The 23,701-nt window shown below is 44.7% G+C and overlaps 1 protein-coding gene across 2 annotated transcripts in view; it reads right to left on the reverse strand.

Moving 5' to 3' along the window:
* Positions 1-6,851: 6,851 nt before the first annotated feature.
* Positions 6,852-23,701, reverse strand: part of AIFM1 (apoptosis inducing factor mitochondria associated 1) — a 33,431-nt gene continuing 16,581 nt past the window's right edge. For both annotated transcript variants that reach the window (XM_045470779.1, XM_045470780.1), the window contains exons 6-16: positions 23,064-23,154; positions 18,228-18,312; positions 17,502-17,578; positions 15,578-15,686; positions 14,592-14,699; positions 14,166-14,254; positions 13,082-13,222; positions 11,246-11,388; positions 9,429-9,553; positions 7,447-7,643; positions 6,852-7,107 (exon numbers count right to left, since the gene is read on the reverse strand). In XM_045470779.1, coding sequence (XP_045326735.1) covers positions 7,036-7,107; positions 7,447-7,643; positions 9,429-9,553; positions 11,246-11,388; positions 13,082-13,222; positions 14,166-14,254; positions 14,592-14,699; positions 15,578-15,686; positions 17,502-17,578; positions 18,228-18,312; positions 23,064-23,154 — 1,237 coding nt within the window. In that variant the 3' untranslated portion in view covers positions 6,852-7,035. The remainder of the gene's footprint in view (positions 7,108-7,446; positions 7,644-9,428; positions 9,554-11,245; positions 11,389-13,081; positions 13,223-14,165; positions 14,255-14,591; positions 14,700-15,577; positions 15,687-17,501; positions 17,579-18,227; positions 18,313-23,063; positions 23,155-23,701) is intronic.

Genomic DNA, 23,701 nt, shown 5'->3' on the forward strand with positions numbered 1-23,701 from the left:
CTTGCAAGCTTCCTGGCTCACTTGATACTGCACTTCAGGACAGGGCTTTGCCAAGGCCATAACCAATGTGAAGATGGCCATGGACCAAGAACAAAGTGGGTGTACAGGCTGATCTTGGGGCTCAGTGCTTATATTGCATGGGGGGGGGGAGTGTTGTGAGCTCTCATGTCAGCATCAAGTTGACCGCCCTGGGTTATGGTGGCTATCCACCTGCTAGCTCTGCAGGGTGTGTTTGTTGGGGACTGGGAGCCATTAAATGGTTGGGTAGGGATGTACCTGCTAGGAGCATAGCTAAGAATAGTCTCACCATAAAGCCTTCCTGGGGAAATTCTGGGCTTGAAGTCAACATTTTTTAGGGGCTGAAGGATGCCACCTTTCATGGATCCCAGTTTTGAGGCTGTCAACCTCTCCATGGAGAGTAAATAAGGCAAGTTGCAATTTTTAGGGGTCCTAGGGGGTTCTGGCTGTAACTTGCTAGGTCAAAGAAGAATCACAAGCCATTAACTATAAAGCAAAACAAACAAAAAAAACCACCAGAAAAAACCCCACCCCCAAACCTGTAAATCTAGTTGAGTCAAAGGGACAGCAGAGGCAATGTGGAGAGACATTTACCAAGAGATTTGAGTCCCATTAGCATCTGCTCTAGATCTTAGAGACGAAAGGCAACTGAGTCCATGGCAAGGTGAACAAAGTCCTGTGCAAGCACCTGAGAGACTTTTCCATACACAGGAGGTTAGAACTGAGGGTGGAGGTATAATCTAGTCTGTTCTCCCCATTTTACAGATGAACCTACTGAGACCTAGGTAAGTAGCTGCTCTGGGTCATCCAGGAGTGAACAGCAGAGCTGAGACTCAAATCCAAGAGTGCTCTTTGCTGCTTTGGGAGAAAAACACATGGGCAGGGAGCACTTATTGGAAGCTGAGGAAGAAACAGAGAAGGAAAACAAGCAGGGGAGACTGCAGAGATTCTGAGAGGAAGGAAGGAAAATGATGGGGCCGAGGGAAAGTGGAGACAAAGAGGTGTAATCTCTTTGGGCAAGAAGAACATCAGCTCTGTCCTCTGCATGAAGTATATTACACATATTCATTTAAGCACAGTAAATATATTCATCCTTTTAAAAATGTTTTATTATTTATTTTTGAGAGAGGGAGAGAGAGAGAGCGTGCGAGGGGTGTAGGTGCAGAGAGACAGAGGGGGACAGAGGATCCAAAGCAGGCTCCATCCTGACAGCACAGAGCCCAATGCGGGGCTCGAACCCATGAACCGTGAGATCATGACCTGAGCCGAAGTCAGATGCTCAACCGACTGAACCAACCAGGTGCCCCCGTATTCATGTTTCATGACAGAGAAGATACAACCATAGGATGGAGGCAGAACCATAACTTGGTCAGTGAAAGAAAGGCTTAACCAAGATAGAAGCAGAGCAATAAAGCAACGTGAGGAATCATGAAGTTCTGATCTGAACTCCCACATGGTACTCCCAGCACTTGTGTTGCACAGATCGTTCCTGTTGACCTGTGTCCACCACTAGGTTATATCGCCATTGAGGGCAGGGACTATTACTCATCGTCTTATCTCCAGGGCCTATTGTACCCGTACCATGGCCTGCAGTAACTGTGCAGCACAAGTTTGCTAGCCGACCAGTAAATACATTTATGAGTCTATGTATTTATAAATTCAATGCCCATGTTCGGTGCTCCTCCAGAAGCATTTCTGTGCTGCACGGCAAATGCCAAGGCATTGCAGTATGTGGGAACCAGGCACCTCTGTCCACAGACATCAGGTACAACTTGTGGGCTTTTCCCCTGTGAGATGGAGACCTTGGGAGGCTTCACTGAGACATCTTGGGGAAGGTACAATATGAGGCAGAATCCATGAGGGTCTCTGCCTGGTAGTGGGCTTCTGGCACGTATTTTGGCTTTTTGTCTCCAAATTGCTAACGCCCACCAGCCAGAGACCACCAAGACATCCCTGTGGTTGGGCAAGTTGGGTTTATACTGCTCACTATAGTGACAGGGAATGCATACCATGGGGAACCATGGGGTATCTCAGGAAAAATGTACTAGAAAAGATTTATTAGAGGACGTGGGCCAGGCTGGTTGATTTGGGGGAGGGTTGAAAGAAGCAGGGCTTTACTCTGGATTGGATGCTGTCAAGAAGCATGGCTAACCCGAGGATCAGGTACCTTACTAAATAAATTTTATCCTAGACAAATACTTAAAAATGTTTTTAATGTTTATTTTTATTTTTGAGAGGAAGTACAAGTGGGGGGGCAGAGAGAGAGGGGGACAGGATCTGAAGCAGGCCTTGTGCTGACAGCGGTGAGCCCGATGCGGGGCTCGAACTCACAAACCGTGAGATCATGACCTCAGCCGAAGTTAAACACTCAACTGAGCCACTCATGCGTCCCAACAAATACTTTTTTTTAAAGTTTATTTATTTTGAGAGAGAGAGAAAGAGCACAAGTGGTGAAGGGGCAGAGAGGAGGACAATCCCAAGCAGGCTTCGCACCATCAGCACAGAGCCTGATGTGAGACTCAAACTCACGAACTGTGAGATTGTGACCTGAGTCGAGATCGAGAGTTGGACACTTAACCGACTGAGCCACCCAGGCGCCTCCTAAATAAATTTTATCCTATAGGAGGGCAGACTAGAGTGAGGCTAAAGCTGTAATTGGCAAGGAAGCAGCAATCACTCGCATTAGCCAGTGTGGGGGTGGGTGGGTGTTGGTCATTTCTGCGGTTTGGGCAACGTTCATGTTTTTGTCTGAATTCACACATGATTATGAAGTGCTCTTGTTTTTGTCTCCATCCACCATGCTCAGAGTGGCCTTGTATGATGCTAACGTCTTGTGAATCTATTTACATTTAACAGAATACAGAGGCCTAATTGTGAGAGCCAGGCCGGTTGTAACAGGTTGTAACACCACCGCCCAGCGCACAGTCCCAGGCTGGCCTCCGGATTGTCAGGGGCTGCATTTCTCTTTCTCAAAATGTCCATTTTGAGATGATCCCTGTTTTCCAACAAGAGCTTGGCAGTCCGGTATCTAAATATTTAGACCCTCCCTGTACTCTGACCCAGTCACACCCATCTGTAGAACCAGCCAGGCAAGAGAACGTCATCACTGGCTTGGGCTGTGTGTCGATGTGTGTGGTTTTGTGTACATGTGTCTGTGCCCGCCAGAAATTCCCTGATAAGTTGGGAAAGAGGCCAGAGGCGGTTCTACTTCACCTCTGGGCCCAGCAGGACTTCCCCTCTGCCCAGGGAGCGAGTTGCTGGGATTGAGTCTCAACAATCTCCAGGGAAGTGAAGGTGCCCAGCTTTAGGTAGGGTCAGGGAGGGACAGAGGGGATAATGCAGCAGCCAAACTTTAGAGGAGCGGGGGGTAGTGGTGGAAGGGAGGGGAGAGTTCTTTTGTATAAATGGGTCTCTAGAGAAGCTGCTGATTTTCCTTCGAGGAAGCAGCCTTCAGTAGGTCACTGTGGATCCCCACACCCATCCCTTTCTGCTTTAAGCCTCTTGTCTCCAAAACGGGCCCCGCTGATTAGAACGACAAAAAAGTCACATATGCTGACCTCATCCTCCACCAAGAGGCCTACTCTGACCCCTTTCCAGTTAGACGCTCTTCCTTCACTCAGGTCCATCTCTCCACCTGAAGTATGAGGACACCTCCTGAGGGCCTTACAGGTGGCCAAAGGCCAGTGCCACCACTATGTGATGCCGAGGTGCCATCGGATAGCATTGCAAAATGGCAAAGTGAAACTGAAGCCAAGAGGATGGGCTCCAAATGTCCAGGGTTGTGGCAGAGCCCCAACCCCTCTTTGTGGGGCATGACTAGCCCTGTACCAAATGGTGTTGTGGCCCAACGACTCACAGGCCAGCTGTCCAGGGCCAGAACTCCACTGGTACTGCTCATCTATATGGTTAGAAATAGATCTCTTCAATCCTTGGGGGCCTGAACAGATCAAATGCATCCCGGGTTATGTGGCAAGTCTCGGCAGCAGGTGAAGTGATGGGTGTCTGATAACCTGGATCACAGAGAACAGGGGTTACAAGGCAGAGGGTCATTTTTGCAGGAAGCCCTGTTATCTAGTGTCATCCAACCAAGCAACCAAAAACTTGTTCAAGACTCTGCCAGGGTTTTGGGGGATGGGGCACGCTGTCCTCATTTTGAGAAAAAAAAAAGTCTCTGTTCTGGGACAGCTTACTATCAATTCAGGGAATGAACTAATAATGTAGAGAATGACTTAACAATCAAGTTCAAAGGTAGAAGGTGCAATTGGAGTTCAGAGATGAAATCATGCATGGGCACTAATCCAACTTGTACCACGTTACCAAGGTGCGATTTCATTTGGGCCTTGAGAGGTGAGCAGGATGGGATAAGTAAAAGGGAATGGGGATGACATTCCAGATGTGAAAAGCATGAAAAAAAGTTTAAAGGTCGCAAGAAACCAGACGTGTACGTGTGCCCGCATACATGTGTATGCTGCAGGAGAGGAGGCTGGATGGGGCACTGTGGGCTGAGCTTCAGGAACACTATGGAAGACTTTGGACTTGATCCGATTAGTGACAAGGAGTCATTTTATTCTTCAACTGGGGGGTGGAGGTGGGGCTAGGAGGACCAAGTTACGCTTTAGGAAGTGATCTAGCAGCAGTAGTTGACTAAGGATGGTTGCTCTGAGTGACCTCCCTTCTTGGTGTGTCCATATACTTTTGTGTCTTTCTATGGACACATCTCCCCGTATTATACTTCTGTGCTCATGTGCCTGCCTTCCTCACTGACACCAGGAATTCCTGAAGCAGCCAGGTTTTTTCCATCTTCCTATTCTGACATGTACCTGACTCACAGTAGGCACTCAACTACTGCCTGGCTAGATGAATAAATCATTTCATTTTACTTAACTGAATTACAATGACATTCCATATAAGGATAACAACTGTCAAAAAAAATTAAGACTAAACCGCACAGAACACTAAAAAAAGATACATCACAATTTGATCTTAAAAAAATATTTTTTAATGTTTTTATTTATTTTTGAGACAGAGAGAGACAGAGCATGAGCAGGGGAGGAGCAAAGAGACAGGGAGATACAGAATCTGAAGCAGGCTCTAGGCTCTGAGCTGTCAGCACAGAGCCTGACGCGGGGCTTGAACTCACAGACTGTGAGATCATGACCTGAGCTGAAGTCGGATGCCCAACCGACTGAGCCACCGAGAAGCCCCACAATTTGATCCTTTTAAAAATGATTTGTGAAATGCTTTAGGATCTTAGAACTACCACCATCTTTGTAGTAGCAATTATTACTGTATAATAAGTCCTATTTCATAGGATGCTAGATAAGTTTTCTACGTATGGATTTGGATATGCTATGCATCAATCAGATAGTATTTCACTAAACCTGTATACATATGGTAAGAACCTGTCTTAGTGCAGCTAATTCTTTTTTTTTAAAGATTTTAAGTCATCTCTACACCCAACGTGGGGCTCGAACTCACAGCCCTGAGATCAAGAGTTGCACACTCCACCAAATGAGCCAGCCAGGTGCCCCAGTAGTGCAGCTAATTCTTAAAGTGGACATTCATCCTGTTCTAGTGTTTGGAAAGGAATTTGTTGTAGCTGCAAATCTCTTTAAGCAAACCCAATATTGAAAAAAATCCAGGCTGGTAATAATTTTCTCTTTACAAAAATATTCATAACAGGACTCTTATAAGTAGTAAAAACTTCTTAATTAAAATAATATTTGGGGCACCTGGGTGGCTCAGCCGTCCGAGTTCGGCTCAGATCATGATCTCATGGCTCGTGAGTTTAAGCCCCGCATCAGGCTCTGTGCTGACAGCTCAGAGCCTTAAGCCTGCTTTGGATTCTATGTCTCCCTTTCTCTCTGCTCCTCCCTTGCTCACGCTGTCTCCCTCTCCTACAAAAATAAATAAACATTAAAAAAAATAAGATTTGATTAAAAAAATTTTTTTAACGTTTATTTATTATTGAGAGAAAGACACAGAGCATGAGCAGGTGAGGGGCAGAGAGAGGGGGAGACACAGAATCTGAAGCAGGCTCCAGGCTCTGAGCTGTCAGCACAGAGCCCGACGTGGGGCTTGAACTCACAAACCGCGAGATCATGACCTGAGCTGAAGTCGGTTGCTCAACCGACTGAGCCACCCAGGTGCCCCAAGATTTGTTTTTTTTTTTTTTTTTTTTTTTTTTATAAGTAACCTCTATGCCCAACACAGGGCTTGAACTCATGATCCCGAGGTCAGGAGTCACATGCTTCACCCACTGAGCCAGCCAGGCACCCCAAGATTTGATTTTTAAAAGTTAACTAATTTGAAATGTAAAAAAATGAGTTGATTTATGAAACTCTGACTTATGTCCCCAGGAAAGTGAGGTGTTGTCTATAAGCCTGTTTTAGGTAAAAAGGGTTAGGAGAGAGCAGAGTTCTAGTTTGGGGGACAGTGCACGGAGGAGTTGAGAGATGGAGTTCAGAGATCACGATCCCTCAAGGAGTCAGTCTCCAGGTTTAGCCATGAAGCGTCAGGTCTCTGAACCCGTTTCTTTTGCAGTAAGTGACCTTACTGGCCCCTTGCAGGACCAATCCAATTCTGAGCAGGACAACAGGAATCATTCTGGGTAAATCAGAGTCTATTCCACATGTTTATGTGTTCGCTCACTCAACAATGGATGGGGCAAGAGAGACATTCAGGGAACTGAAAAAAGCTGAGAGCGTGGAGCAGGGAACAGGAGGCTGAGGAAAATCACGCACTTGGTCGTAGCTCCAGTGCGCTTGCTCGCTAACATGCACAGCTTTCCTCCCCTCACCCACCTGCTCCCTTTCAAAGAGAAAAGAATTGAATTTAGAAGAATCAGGTTTTATTTAGTGATGTGAACATTAAGAATTTGTCTACATGGCTGAAATATTCACAAAAGATTTTACCATTCACACTCATACACACAGAGGAAGTCTGCTGAATAAAAAATGCTCATCCAAACTGCTGTCAGGGACAGCAAACTGCTTGCCTATTCCACTGTGGGGGGCTTCAGTCTTCATGAATGTTGAACAGTTTGGCTACTTCATTGAGATCTTCGTGTTGCTCACCGTCCTTAATGATCTGAGGGAGAGAGTAACAATGGGTCACTAACTCACTTCATGTGCACTCAGGTGGGCCCACACAATGGGGGCAGCCCAGACCAGCCCCCACATCACACTGGGAGAGGGCTGTGGGAACAGCTTTCTGTTAACCCCAAATGAGCGGGTAACAGCTCCCAGGCCACCCAGCCAAGTCCTGAGTGAAAAAGAAACGCTCCTGAGGCAAGGCTACACCTTTGTTCTGCTCAGGCTCAGTCTGACCCAGGTGGACAATGCACAGCAAGGCACCTTGATGAAGTCCCAAGTGCGTTTTCTGGTCCACACTGCCCATCTTCCTCTAGGAGCTCTGACAGGTACCTACCTTCCTTGCTATTGGCATTCGGTTGAAGATGTTCCACAGCACGATCCCCACCACTACTTTGTCCCTGAGGTAGAAGATGACACCTTTGCCGTAGTCCTCCCCTTCAGCTGGGGCCTGGGGGACTGTGGGACTGCCGGCAGGAACAGCGATTTCTGAGGCCTCAGACTCTGTCTCACTCTCCGATCGGATACCAGTCCCTGTGGCCAACCCACACGACAGACAAAATCAAAATAAAACAAAGTCAATTATGAACTTAGGAAATTCTAGAAGGCAAGCATCTTTTGACACCTGCTTCATTCAAGCTGCTTCTAGATGATTTGTTTTTCTATGCCCCCTTAGTGAACACTGACTTCTCCAGATCCTCTCCATTGACAAAGCTAACAAAAGGTCTTCCTTGCCAGCTCCAGGGCACTGGGTCAGTCTAACCCCAAACTTCCCTCCCTTACTATCTCCTTTTAAATTTATGCTATGGATATTTCCTGGTATCTAGATTTCTTCACACTGCAGAAGACTTGCCCTTGTCCTCTGAGAAACATTCTAGAGCTGCACGGTCCAGTATTGTAGCCACTAGCCACAAACAGCTATTCTAATTAAAATTAATTAGATAAAATTAATTAAATAAATAAAAGTTAATTAAAGCTTAATTTATTTTAACCAAAATTAATTTTATTTTTTTGATGTTTATTTACTTTTGAGAGAGAGAGAGCGAGCGAGGGCGGGGGGGGAGACACAGAATCTGAAGCAGGCTCCAGGCTCTGAGCTGTCAGCACAGAGCCCAACGTGGGGCTCAAACTCACAAACCGGGAGATCATGACCTGAGCCAAAGTCACACACTGAACCAACTGAGCCACCCAGGTGCCCCTAACCAAAATGAAATAAAATGTGAAATTGAGTTCCTCATTTGCACTAGTCAAATTTCAAGTGCTAAATAGCCACATGCAGCTAGTGCCTAATGTACTGGACACAGCAGAAATAGAACACTGCCATTATAGTAGAAAGGTCTATTGGGCAGTACTGCTAGAGGCACTCTGGCCAAAGCAGGAAAGGACACTTTAATATGGAAAAACCACAGTGGAGGTGTTTCCTTCTGGGGAGGAGGTGTGTTGTCCTCTGAGAACAACCAGTTTCCAAATAATACTGCTCAGTGCACAGAGTGGTGATCTGAAGTTTATAAGTCCCTGAGTCCCTCTCCTGGATCCACTTCCCTGGAGGGCTGAATGAAGGAGCGGGTGGATATTATCACTTGGATTGTACAGAAAAAGGACCTACGTGTCCCTATGATGTCTTGCTCTCTCCTTAAAGAGCAACCTGTTTTTGAAATGCCTCTAACAAGAGGACACAAAGGTTAAATAACTTAAGCCAGGGTCATGGAAGGCAGAGAGAATAGGTCGAAGAGTTAATGAGAGTTGTGTGTGGGAGAGAAGTTCATTCCACGAGAGATGCCTCCCATCTAAAGAAAACCTGGCAGTAAAACCTGACGGATGGAATTACAGGCAGCTCAAGAATTACTCAGCCCAGTTCTTCACCACCCAGGGTCCGTGGAGGATAGTAGGTCCTAAACTACGGTTCTCAGGCCTAAATTAAGGTTCTTTGGATTAGTAGGAAGCTAATAATAATAATAATAATAATAATAATAATAATAATAATAATAATATATTTAAAAAGTTCAGGTTTTCTTCATCACACAGGGCTTCCTATCCCCTAGAGGCAAACTAAACAAGAGTTGCTGAGCCAGCCACTGTCCAGAGTCCAGGACAGACACGCACAACATCTGAGTCTACGCTTTGACCAGGAGACCTGATTTTGCCAGCTCTCAGACCACAAAAGTGTGAGAACTTCAGGTATGGTTTATTTTAAAGCACAACATGAAGAAAGGCTTTCACTGACAGTTCCCTCTGGTCAATACAGAAACTCCTTATTCAGGAGAATTTGGACCACTGCTGCTCAACACTCTTGCAAGAGAAGTAGTTGGGCTTCCTTACCTGACTGCTCTGTGGCAGATTTTGGGTTGTCTTGTGCAGTTGCTTTTGCAAACACACCAACTGTGGGCAAACTACTGTCCACAAGACCAATAGCTTCGTAGCCAACATCGGGGCCCAAATCACTCCTAAGGAAAGAGAGACAAGAAGGTATTTTGTCAAGGGGCTGCAAAGAATGACACAACGGCGTATTTTTTCTAAGACACCGCACTTTGGTTCATGCCAACCAGAGAACTTGGTAGGTGCAACAAGAGAAACGCCAAACTGATCTGTCCACTTGCTAGAGCATCTGGGGTTATCCCAAAGCAGTTTTTATTTCCCTTAGGAAGCCATTATACATATCACATATCCATACAATGATCTACACTTTGCTAAATTTATCTATGCTTTTACCCCTTACCATACTTGACGAGTGATGGGTTCTTTGAGTTTACTATTCACTACCTTCCTTTAACTCATCCTAAAACTGCCTTTTTGAAGCTTTAAGGAGTACTCCGTATTTCTAGAATTCAGAATCTGAGATATTTTACAGCTTCATCAACTCACAGTATTTCCTCTGAGCCTTCATTTTATCAAGGCTGCAATGCCTCCCTCCACTTGGGTCATTTTAATTGTTCCTCTTGGAAACTTTTCCTATCATTATCATACCCTGCTCTTAGTAGGTCAGGAACTTCAGAGAGTGTTTGAGGCACAGACACACCATGGTTTTGTAAATCATGGAGGCTACTCATGGTTTTGTTTCTGGTGCTCTACAGTTTGCCATCATTTAATTAATTAATGTTTGAGTATAGCTGACACCCATGTTATGTTAGTTTCAGGTGTACAACTTAGTGATTATGCCACGCTCACCACAAGCAGAGCTATACCTGTCCCCACACAACACTACTAGAATATCATTGACTATATTCCCTTTGTTCTGCTTTTTATTCCCATGTTGTCATCTTCCTGACCATAGAAGCTCAATGAACTGGTGTCTTCGGGGATTGGTCCACAATGACCTCCTGGATTCTGTTCCTGAGACCTAACTGATACTTGTATAGCTATGGACTATTTTTTTTCTTAACCGCATTATCTTACATGTGTTGACCCTGAAATCCATCTGTTATGTTTTCACTGCCCACTCACAAAACTGTGTGTGATTGTCCTAAAATGTACTCTCACCAGCTGAGAATTTCCCCAACAGAAATTGTTTAGAGGTTCTGGAAACCTTGAAGTTTTTTATGTATTCCATCTTTCAAAGGAACAAGATGAGACTGTGCCAAGTAAGGCCAGTCCCAGTACTCAGGAATGTCCACTGCTAACTTTTTGCTATCCAGAGAACTGCCTATCTATGTCTGACTTTGAATTGCTGATCTTAAGGGTTACATATGAGTGGGCTGCCTTTTTTTTTTTTTTTTTTTTTTTGCTTAAAGTAATCTCTACACCCAGTGTAGGGCTCCAACTCACAGCCACGAGATCAAGAGTCGCATGTTCCACTGACTGAGCCAGCCAGGTGCCCCTGGGCTGCCTTTTTTGTCAGTACATTGGGCTCAGCAAAGAACAAATAAAAAATACACTGCCATCTATAGCTAAGAGCTCAAACTCTGACCTCTTTTACCGGAAGTGCTGATGCCATCTCCACTCATTCTCCTAGTCTAACTTATGCCAGGTGGGGCCTTTTACTGGAACACTGCTTGGGTGTAAAATACACGGAAATGAGATGCAAATTTTTCCCCCTCTGTATTAAGCTAACTGGCCCACATGGAAACCAAACTGTAACTGTGGTTTTAGTAATTCTGTGTTCTAATAAGTTGAATCCACAAGGTACAAAAAACTATTACCAGAACATTGACTGATGCCAGTATGGCTTAGCAGCTCCAGTCATATTTTCTCCGGCCAATCTTCCACTCACAACAGCATGATCATGGTGCTCTACCCGCCTCCTACCCAACTTTATATCGTAGAAGCATGCGGCATCTCCTGCCTTTGGAGACAAATACATTACATGAGGACACGATAAAAAAGCAAATTGAAGACAGAACATACTTTTGGGGGCTCAATAAAACCTTGTGCTGTTACCTAATGTTTTCCATTTATAGGCCAGAATCACACCTACACTATTAAAAAAAAAACAGTTGAGATTCCATTTTTAAAAAAGTATTCTAGGCTAAAAAAAAAAAAAAAAAAAACCGAATCAAAAAACGAATCTGTGCTTCCACAAAGCTAACCTAAATCTTCTATGCTCCAGCTCACACTGATTTCTTTTCTTATTCTGCCCTTAGCAGAGACCAAATATTTAATAGCCATGGTTTGCAGAATATGCTTTCCTATGCCTGGAAACCAGTTTTTAGGTGTGACTGCCTCTTACCTAGAAATCTTTTCCAAGGTAAGATTTTATTTTGGTCATGCGGCCTCAGTTCCTTCATTCACCAAATGTTTCCGGAGAACTTATTCCTGTACAAAGCATTATCCTGTCTGGGTGGCTGAGACAGACCCGAGCCACACTTTGCTCACAAGGAGGGTGTCACCTAGTTGAGGAAGATGCAGCATCGCCCCTCACCACAGCACGGTGCAAATGAGTGTGGTGCCAGGTGAGAGGTACAGACTGAGTGAGCTCAGAGTTCCAAGCAGAGAGAGGGCCTCCGGCTGGAAGTGAACAAGGCCACCTTCACTCAACATGTGGCACGTGAGTGCTCTAACCCTTTGTTCATCTTTGTGGCTATTCAGACTCCCCCAAAGCAACCTAAAAATCCAACATGTGAGCAATGGTGAAGTGGATGATGAAATCCACTTGGTGGACTATTATATAGTCATTAGACTTCAGATTCTGAAGCAACGTGGAAAATACGTTAGAAGGGAAAGTGAAAAAGAGGAGAATACAAGTGTTCATATAAAGCACACTCACCATGACCATCTACAACAAAGGAAAAAAATCTGATGCACAAGAAAACGAAGGGAAGGAAATACACCAAAATACTGGTGCTTGCTATAGGCGATTTTCCCACCTTCCCCCTTCTTGTCTGTGTCTTCCATATTGAGTGCAGATTGCTTTTATAACAAGTTTTTAAAAATCCAGTACACTTTATCTTTAAGAAAAAAAAGCTTTAAGGGAAAAACACCCTTCAAAGTTCCTATGGCCTTAGTTGCAGAGTCCATAATCAAACACAATACACCCGTAATGATCTAACAATGGGGAAATTACCTCATGGTTCCTACACACTATAGTCTTGTTTGTGTCATAACAGATTTTTTTAAGACAGCTAAAAATAGTGCTCAAGGATAATGAAAATGGAGTAATTTTCCTTTCCAGAATGTTTTAAAGCTGCCTCGTCCTCCATTCCCTGGACTCACGTTGGGGCAAAGGGAACAGAAGATCAATGTGAAAGCTGGGCATGAGCACATCCGGGTAATGCCGGAGGCTGCAGCCAACTGGAGAATGGGAAGAACTGTCTTTCTGCAGGCATGTACACTGTTCATTTCTTTTTCTACCGGCTTGTGGCGTGAGGCCATACCTGATCTCCTAGGTCAAGTAGTTACATTCCTGTTCTTTACCCTGGGCTTTACACCCCGGCTCTGTTCAGGTAAGAAAGTTCGGTGAGCTTCTGCACACTGCCAGGCAGACCTGCTCACAGGCTGGGGACAAGGAACCATGCCTGCTCGTGCTGTAGCACACTTACCACCCAGATGTTAGAGCGTGCTTGGAGCTCTGCATTTACCCGGAAGCCACCAAAATCAGAGTCTATCTCTAGTCCACCAGTCTTGGCCAACTCAACATTGGGCTCCAGGCCCACAGCTGCCACTATGTGGTCAGTTTCTACCTGAGGAAAAAAAGAAATACTTCAGCCAATTACCACGGTTTCCATGTATGCCTATGGACATAGCAACTGCACATTGTTCTACTCAGAACTGGAGACTTAAAAAAAAAAATCACTGGTTAACTTAGGTAACTCTGGTAAATAGATTTAAACTTCTACTTCATAAAGTTCCCTCAAACACAAATAAACCCCACATTATCAGAACAGAAATCTGCCACCCTTGTGAGGTCTCAAAAATCTGTTACAGACAGGAGGGGGCTATGGGAAAATGGCTTACAGGTGTCTACTCTGGCTCTCATCATTCTTATTTATTTTTATTTTTTTTATTTAAAAACAATTTTTTTTAACATTTATTTATTTTTGAGACAGAGAGAGACAGAGCATGAACTGGGGAGGGTCAGAGAGAGAGGGAGACACAGAATCTGAAACAGGCTCCAGGCTCTGAGCAGTCAGCACAGAGCCCGACACGGGGCTCCAGCTCATGGACCGTGAGATCGTGACCTGAGCCGAAGTCGGACGCTTAACCGACTGAGCCACCCAGGTGCCCTATTTCTTTTTTTATTTTTAAAAAGGCCTCTTTTTTAAAGTTTATTTATTTATTTTGAGAGAGATTGTGTGTGCATGCAAGCAGGGGAGGGGCAGAGAGAGGGAGAGACAGAATCCCAAGCAGGCTCCACATTGTCAGTACAGAGCTCAACATGGGATTTGAACTCACAAAGTATGTCATCATGAGCAGAGCCATGATCAAGAGTTGGAGGCTTAACGAACTGAGCCACCCAGGCATCCCTCATCATTCTTATGTTAATGGATGGAAAGTTCATTCAGAAAACTATGACAGGTGAATGGTGGCTGCCCCGAAAACTACTGCTATCAAATGAAGGAGTAAGAATAAGGCAAGGCAGGGGGCAGAGCTGGAAGATCTGGCAGCCCATCTTCCCCTTCTTACCTTCCTGCCGTCTTTCAACTTGATGAGTAACTTGCCACCGCTGACTCCAACTGACTGCACAATAGCATTGGGAAGCACCTTAACCCCCTCTGTGAAGGCAAATGAGACCTGAGGCTGAGTCTGTGAGCGTACCACCTTCACGACAAGTAGAGAAGATGACTAAAGCATCTGCTATCATAAAACCGGTAATCATCAGTATGCAGGCAGCCTTGGAGACCCCACACCCACAGTTCACTTTCAGTACTTCCAGAAATTTGGTGCATCAGATTCAGAACACCTACGTGAACTTGGATGACTGGAGAATGGTGGAAATACTTCATCTGTCAGGTGATATGGCGTATGTCAAGGGGGTTCCCAAAGAAGCTAACTTTGCTTTAGGCCTAACTCAAAGGAAAGAGTAGCAGCATATGGAAGAAGTCTCCCTACCTCGTCTGACTTTTTCCATGGTCCAGTTGCTGAGGTATTCAGGGAGGATCTTTCCCATGTTTCCTTTCTCAGGGAAGAGTTGAATTACTTCTGTACCCAAAGCTCGAGCTGGGAAGAAGAAACAAAGTGTACAGTGGGAGGTGAAAGCCAATCCTGGAGAGACTGGAAGAGAAGGAAAGGAGCAGCAGGTAGCCATTCACTATATGCCGGGCGATGCTGCGACCCAGGCCAGAGCTTCTATCTGTGGGTCACTGGGGCACGAGGGCACTGACAAGGCAAATATAACAGGTGCCAGAACTGCCATCCCTGGATTCATCTATAAGTGAATTAAGTGCACTTACACCCAGGCATCACCTCAGACTTACACAGGTGCCTTACGACCTCTCAACAGTAAGCACCCTCCTGAGAAGATGCCCTGATTTCACAGAGCTGAAAACTAACATTAAGAAAAACGGCTGCAATGAAACATTCAAACTGGAACACACAGATCTATCCAACTGGGAACCATTGTGTGTCTGAAGACTGACTTTTACATGGAATAGCAGTTCAAATATACATACGATTCTGTAGTCTACATTGCACTTACCATCTTAATAACTCACTTTCCTTAATATTTTGTTTCAAAGGAGTCCTGGCTTAGAGGCTAGAGGAAGGGAAGGAAAGCAGTTCTGCTCAGTTGCTCAAATGACAGTTTTTGTTCACTAAGGGATTCCTCATGAGAACTAAGCTCAGTGCTTAGCTTTACACCATATAAATCATTTTTTTTAAGTAAACCTTACCCCCAACATGGGGCTTGAACTCATACCCCAAGATCAAGAGGTGCATGCTCTACTGACTAAGGCAGCCAGGTGCCCCTTACCATATAAATCTTAATCAAACTCTTTCTACTGATCCTGGCAAATGCATCCCTGGAATTTGTGAGAGCCCCAAAAAGCATAGGATTTAAGACCAGAGAGAGAAAATCGAGGTCACTGCCTAGTACTCACCCTTTCTGCCAAGAGCGCAGGCTAGTTCGCTACCAAGGAAGCCTCCACCGATTATTGTTATTGAGTTGACTTCCCGGGAAATCTTCTCTAAAGTTCTAAAGTCTCCAATCTGCAGGATCATACCAGTTTAGTCCACTGATTTTCCAAAGATGTATAGGATGATAATACTGATAAGAATTTTCTGCTAAATCTTTGACAATAGTAATTTGCATATAAAATCTTCTTGTATAAAGTGGCTCAATTATAGCCTCTGTTATTTTTATTTTTTTACTGTTTTATTTTATTTTTGAGAGACAGAGAGAGACAGAACACGAGCAGGGGAGGGGCAGAGAGAGAGGGAGACACAGAAACCAAAGCAGGCTCCAGGCTCTGAGCTGTCAGTACAGAGCCTGACGCAAGGCTCGAACCCACAAACCATTAGATCATGATCTGAGCCAAAGTTGGATGGTTAACTGACTGAGCCACCCAGGCACCCCACCTCTGTTATTTTTTTGTTTGTTTGTTTTGTTTGTTTGTTTATTTAGAGAACGCACGCACGCTAGCGGGGGAGGAGCAGAGAGAGAGGAGAGAGAAAATCCCAAGCAGGCTTTTGCCTATCTATTTCTTTCTTTCTTTCTTTCTTTCTTTCTTTCTTTCTTTCTTTCTTTCTTTCTTTCTTTCTTTCTTTCTCTATCTATCTATCTATCTATCTATCTATCTATCTATCTAGAGAATGCACGCACATTAGCAGGGGAGGAGCAGAGACAGAGGAGAGAGAAAATCCCAAGCAGGCTCTTTGCCATCAACACTGAGCCCCACATAGGGCGTGAACTCACGAATTGTGAGATTATTACCTGAGCCGAAACCCAAGAGTTAGTCTCTTAACCAACTGAGCCACTCAGGTGGCCCAAGCCTCTGATATTGATGTAAATTTCTTTCTCCATTGTAACATTCCTTCTAGTGTCAGTGGTTTTCAACTGGGGGCAGTCTTGCCCTCTCCCCCTCTGTGGACATTTGGAAATTTCTGGAGACATTTTTGGGTGTCAAAACTTGGTGTGAAGAGGTGCTACTTGCAGCTAGTGGGGAGAGGCCAGGGATGCTGCTACATATCCTACATGCACAGGCCAGCCCCTCACAACAACCAATTATCCAGCCCCAAATGTCCATAGTGCCAAAGACTGATTAACCTTATTCTATCAAGAATTTAAAGGATGATACAAATCTTTTCAAATACCCGTAAGAGTGGCTGGAAAATTTCAGCTGTTTTCATGAGTAAAGCAGTGTTAAGAAGAAAAGCCCCCACTTCCTTTTTCACTTAGGTATTCTTTTTTTTTAAACGTTTTGTTTATTTTTGAGAGAGACAGAGACAGAGTGCGAGCGGGGAAGGGGCAGAGAGAGAGAGAGAGAGAGAGGGAGAGAGAGAGAGAGAAAGAGAGAGTTAGTCAGTCACAGAATCTGAGGTAGGCTCCAGGCTCCAAGCTATCAGCACAGAGCCCGATGCGGGGCTCGAACTCTCAAACGATGAGATCATGACCTGAGCCGAAGTCGGACGCCTAACTGACAGAGCCACCCAGGCGCCCCTTCACTTAGGTATTCTTAAGTTTTCTCCTCAAAGTCTCCACGGTAGCATTTATAATGCAAAATGCCAAGAGGCTATAAGGAGTTCCAGTGCATCAGGAAAAAAAAACTATGGAAGGGCAATCAGAAGGAACCATAGCAAGTAATCAAAAACAGTAAATGTATTCTTCACCTAGGAGTAGAAAACCCTTGAGTGAGGTATTTGAGGTGCAGAGAGAGGAAGTGACTTGTTCAAGGCCAGATAACAAGTCTGTAGAAGAGCGATAAATAGAACTCACGTCCCCTGATTCCTGGATGGTTGCTTGGGGACCACAAGCTTATGCTACCTCTTCAAAAACCAACACAACCAAAGCACTACAGCAATTACCTTTCTGAAAAGTGTTGTTCTACTCTTCACCTCTGCTCCAGCCCTATCAATAGCAGACAGACTTCTTGGAGTGCCTCCTAGAAACAGAAGAAGGAAAACCCTTTAGCCCAACAAGCTGGAGCTAGCCCAGAAAATCCCCTCACAAAGGTGGTGCTGTGATGTTCTCTGCCAGGGCCACCTCAGCATTCACAGGGCATGAAGGCTGTTTCCCTTCACCTCACCTCTCTCCCGGCAGGCTTCTGTCAATTTTCTTCGACAAGCCATTTGAATTTGAGACTCTCTCTACAAAGGGCCTGCCCTCTCCAGTGATGGCCACAAGGCCTCAGTTTTTGCTTCTCCAATCCCTTCTAGGGGGTTCACCAGAAAGCATGCTTTGTTTAAGGGACAGCTTTGATCTCCCCTTTTGATTTCTGATTGGTAGTGGCGATGAGGCTGTATCATTTTCAGGGCACAGGGCAGAGAGCAGAGGGCAAGGGTTAACAGGGAGAGCGGGGGAAAAAAAGGCCACTCTCTTCAATACCCATCCGTGCCCTTACTGGAAGTGACAGCAAGGATAATTTGGAAGGGCTATTGATCAGATGCCTGTAGTTAGCTGGGCTATGCACCAAGAGAAGAGGACCACTTCAGAGATACTGGGTTTGGTTTTCTTAGGATTAAGTCATGTCTTCTAGACTAAAACTCGAATGAGCTGTACCAGGGACAAACTCCCTGTCCAGAAACACTCACCTGTTGCAAGCAAGCACTTTTCATAGGTTATTTGAGAGCCATCATTAAGTCTCACCATGTTGCCTCTCACATCCAGCTGCACTACCTGGTACATACACAGAAAGAGGGAGAAATGCATTAGCTTAAAACAGTTTTTTATTGAGACATAATTCACACAACATAAAATTTACCACTTTAAAGTGTACAATTCGGTGGTTTTTAGTATATTCACAAGGTTGTGCAGCCATCACCACTATAATTATAGCTCATTTCCATTACCCCAAAAAGGAACCCTGTACCTTTTAGCCATCAGTCTAGTGAGAAGAATTAGTTCTTGACCTAAGGTGATGCTTAAGAAACCATTTATTTATATATTTTTATAATTTTTTTATGTTTATTTATTTTTGGGAGATAGACAGAGTTGGAGAGGGGCACAGAGAGAGGCAGACACAGAATCTAAGCAGGCTCCAGGCTCTGAGCTGTCAGCACAGAGCCCGACACGGGACTCGAACCCACAAAGCGCAGGATCATGACCTGGGCCGAAGTCAGACACTCAACCGACTGAGCCATCCAGGTGCCCCAAGAAACCATTTCTAAGTAATCACTGGCACCACGGTTTCTGGTACCCAGCCTCTTTAAGTGGTCACAGTTGCTTTTTTTTAAGATTTTTTAATTTACTGTTTATTTTTAAGAGAGAGAAAGTGTGCGTCTGTGTGTGTGTGTGCACGTGGGGGTTGGGGGAGAGAGAAAGAGGAAAAAGGGTGAGAGAATCCAAAGTGGGCTACACACTGATAACAGAGGGCCCAATGCGGGGGCTTGAACCCACAGACCATGAGATCATGACTTGCATCGAAGTCAGATGCTTAACTGACTGAACCACCCAGGCGCCCCGAGTGGTCACAGTCTTAAGCAACTAACATTAAAACAAATCCTTACAGTCCTCACAGTCCCTGCACAATTTGTGGAAATGGAGAACAGAGACAGACTTTTCTATTTGGCTTTTTGGAAACCTTCTTCGTTAACAATGCTTCTACATTCTCAACATTTTTACAAGATTCTCTGTCTAACTTCTATCCTTCACTAAAACTCAGCTCTCCCGCCAAGGACACCTCACACGTAGAGACTGCTTATTCACCCACATTCCTCATCACACCCAGGGCAGGTATTGGCTGCTGCTGCTGCTGCTGCTGCTGCTGCTGCTGCTGCAGCTGCTTCCAGATTCTTGTACCCTCATGCTGCTCTGAGAAGCACCAGCCTGTATCCTACCAATCACTGCTATCCAGCCACCTCCCGGTCACTCCTCATTCACTGAAGTTGTTGGAATCTGGCTCATACTTTTCCTGTGAGCCACATCCAGAATCGTATATCTTAAAGCTCTACTTCTACCTTGAATATCCTACTTTTTGGTCACAAATTTCCATTCTTCCAGCTTTTTTTCAGGCCCACTGTCATCTATATATGCTTTTAATTTTCTCTGCTTACCCAGTGGGCTAATCCATTCCAACTAATCTGGGCTCATGGTAGATCACCCAAACTGTTCTCTTGCTACCACGTCTAATTTCCTTGCACCCTAATCCTTATGATGAAGAGCTTGAGATGTGTAGTCAGAGAGACTAGAGACTCAGTCTCTGCTCCCCTCCTTACTAGCTGTGAGGCCATTCATTCAAGACACATTTACTAAGCACCTACTATGTCAGGGACCATGCTAAGTGTTCAGGACACAATGGTGAGAAAAAGTTACCTTCCCTGCCTCCAGAGTCCAATAGCCAAGGCAGACAATTTAACAAACACTACATTCAAGAGTGAGAAATGCTCTGATAAAGGTTGTACAGGTAGCTCTAGAGACATGTGACACATGCCCTCAGTCGAGCTTTCTGGAGGCAATGATGTAAACTGTGACTGGTTGGGTGAGTAGCTGCTTTAGACACTTCTGGTTTGTCCTTGGGTAAGCTGTCTCTTCAATACAGCCCCAGTAAGTCAGTGACTCAACTGGCACACTGCTCAGTCTCAGATAACCAACCACCTGGTATCCTAGTTTACTGCAAAAACAAGTGAAGCTATAGGATATGATCTTGCTCAGGTTCCCATAAGGCTTCTCACCTCCCAACCCCCAAATAAAAACTTTACTTCCTTCCTTCTAGCTTCTGGGATGAGGTGTCCTTTCTGAGATGTTTCTGTGCCTGACCCCCATCCCCTGTTAGTTACTACATACTCCTGTCCTTCTCTGCTGACATCTTAGGCCTTTGGCCCATTCACACGCTTAGGTCTGTCCCATCCTCAGAGCCCCACCTCTGACTCTATGTCCTTCTCCAGGGCCTGTCCAATTGCAGTCTCCATTTTCTCATTTACATTTTGAAGGAGTACTGTATCCTCTTTTCGAACTTCACGATGACATCTGAACCACTGAGTCTGTGGCTCATCTTACAGTTCTTTTCCTACCAGATCCCTCTGCTGTAAGGAGGAAGGTCAATAACATCCTCCTCCTTTTTTTTTTAAAGTTTATTTATTTGAGAGCTAGAGAGCACCTGCTGGGGAGGGGCGGAGAGAGAGGATCCCAAGCAGGCTCCATGCTGTCAGTGAAGAGCCTGATATTGGGCTTGAACCCACAAAATGTGAGATTACAACCTGAGCCAAAATCCAAAGAGTTGGATGCTTAACTGAATGACCCACCCAGGCACCCCCACATCCTCCTTCTTGAAACTCTCTCCAGTCTCACTTAGCACCTGTCCTGGGCTCTCCTCCTTTAACTTCTTTCCTACTTTCCTTTGGGGGCTCTTCTTCAGTCTGCCTCCTCAAAGCTGGATTCCCCAGGGTTCCATCCCTGCCGCATTCCCCTTCTGACTGCAAAGTTCTCCACAGGAGGCCTCACCCACTCTCATGGTTTCAACCCCTACACATACATGGATGATACCCGAATCCCTATCCAAGCCCAGACCCCTCTTCTGAGTGTCACAGTCACAACATATCCAACTGCCCATGGACATCTCTACACTTATACGCCATTTCATCTGTAACAGTCCAAAACTAAATTTTCCTTCCCCCTTAAACTAGGTCTTCCTTTTGTAACATCTCTCTCAGCTGGGGGTAACTACCACCTACCACACAAGCTGGAAATCAGAAAGTCATCTCTGCCTCTTCCCTCTCCCTCACGGCCCACCTTCAGTCTATCACCACGCCCTATCAAGGCTGCCTTCTAAGCAGGTCTCAGTCTGCCTCCCACTCCCTATCACCTCTCTATCAGGAAGCTATAGCAAAAAAAAAAAAAAAAAAAAAAAAAAAGGCAAGCTCTAAAATGGTATTATTAAGAGCATGGGCTCTGTAGTCAGACTGATCTGGGTTCAAATTCTGTAATCCACTACTTATTAGCTGTATGATCTTGGGCAAGTTGGTTGACCTCTTTTTAATCTCAATTTCTTTCTCTATAAAATGGCCAACAATACTACCTACCTGAGAAGATTATTATGACAAAACGAGACAATACCTGTAAAGCATTTTAAAATTGTGCTTACTGCTGCTGCTGCTGCTTCTTCATCATCACCACTACACCATCACTACCATTACTGCCTTAATTTGGGTTCCTATCATCTCTTGCCTGGATTATTGCAATAGTCTTCAAAATGCTCTACTTCTAGTCTTGTCCCTCTGAAATCCATCCTTCTCATAGCCAATACAGTGATTACTTAAAATTCAATCTGTTTTATGCCCTTGTCTAAAACTTAACAGCCCCCCAATGCCTACGGGAAAAAGCTCAAGTTTTTATACAACAGAGCCGTCCATGATTGGGCCCCTGTGTGACTTCTCACTGTCATCTCCTGCTGTTCTTTAACTTATACTTTCTGCTCTATCAGTAGCTGGCTGCTTGTTTCACTGCACCAAACGTGCTGTTTCATACCCTTGTGTCTTTGCTTATGCTGTGTTTTACTTGAATTTTTTTCACTTACCACTAATCTAGTGTATCCCTCTTCATTCCATAAAATCTCCCATTCTATAAGAGCTCCTCCTCCAGGAAGCCTTCCCTGAAACCATCACTATACAGGGCATGCTTCCTAGTAATTCCCAAAACACATTATGCCTATCTTTCTTACTCCACATCTATGTGTTACAATCATCTGTTCATGTTTCTGCCTAAATACTGTTAGCCCCTGGAGGTCAGGGCCTGTGTGTTATTTACACACAGAGGGTACTTAATACATACATTACATCTTGTTAATAGCTTATCCATAAACCTATTTCCACCTCTGCTGCCTATGGCTCCTTATAGAAAAGTGGGCTTATCCCTATCAAAGGTCAATGCCACCACCTGTGCTCTGGATCCCATCTACTCTGGGCTTTGCTCCTTCTGATAACCGTTTCCTCTCTACTGTAACACTGTCATTAGTTTACAAACATACCCTAGTACCCCCACATTAACAAAAATGAAACATAGCACAAAAAACCCCCAAAACCCTCCCTGGACCCCACAAATGCCCTCCAATAACTGCTCCCATTACTTAGGCACTCACCTTTGTAAAGTCTAACAATATTTCCCATGTGGATGTAATCTCTAAATTATCTTACTATCTTGAATAATATACATTTGTCAGTCTCTTGTCATCAGTAATCCCAAGGAAATGTTAGTGTGGAAAAACTATGTTTAGTTTCTATGTTTAGTTGGGATGCTACTCTAGGCTTTGAGATTAGTGTTTTCCCCAGGAAGAAACACTAAGCAGTGAAGACTGGCAATATTAAACCTAAAATGACTTGATCATTTTTTGATGAACTACAATGGCAGGAGAGACGTAAATGGTCGTGGGAATACAGGTCACCATACTTGCCGCCCACATGGAACTTGACAAGGGAAGCAGCGTGTTAGCTCACCTTCTTCCCAGTGAGGACAGCCACGCCACCATTCTCAATGTGAGGCAGGTCCTGAGCAGAGACATAGAAAGAAGGTGGCTGGAAATAAATGCTGTACAAAGAGGAAGGGAGAAAATGTTATAAGCATCCGGAACTGCTATCAACTTCCCCCATAGCCTTAGTAAAATTGTTCTCATCATGAAAAACTTTCAGGAACATTTTCCAGAGTAAGTTTCCAAGACCACTAAATCTTAGTTGTGTCTTATACAGAGATATTTTATTTTTTAAGTTTGTTTGTGTGTTTATTTATTTAGAGAGCACGAGCGGGGAAGGAGCAGAGAGAGAAGGAGAGAGAATCCCAAACAGGCTCCGCGTTGTCAGCACAGAGCTGGATACGGGACTCGAACTCACAAACCATGAGATTACGACCTGAGCCAAAATCAAGAGTCAGACGCTTAACCAACTGAGCCACCCAAGCGCCCAGTACACAGATGTATTTTAGGACAGCAGTTCTCAACTGGGTGCAATTCTGCCCCCTCAAGGACACTTGGCAATGTCTAGAGGCATTTTTGGCTGTAACAGCTTAGGGGGAGGGATGCTTTTGGTATCTAGTGGGAGATGCCAGGGATACTATTAAACATCTTATAATGCACCAGCCC

This window comes from Leopardus geoffroyi, chromosome X (assembly GCF_018350155.1).
Source record: "Leopardus geoffroyi isolate Oge1 chromosome X, O.geoffroyi_Oge1_pat1.0, whole genome shotgun sequence".
Taxonomy (NCBI): Eukaryota; Metazoa; Chordata; class Mammalia; order Carnivora; family Felidae; genus Leopardus; species Leopardus geoffroyi.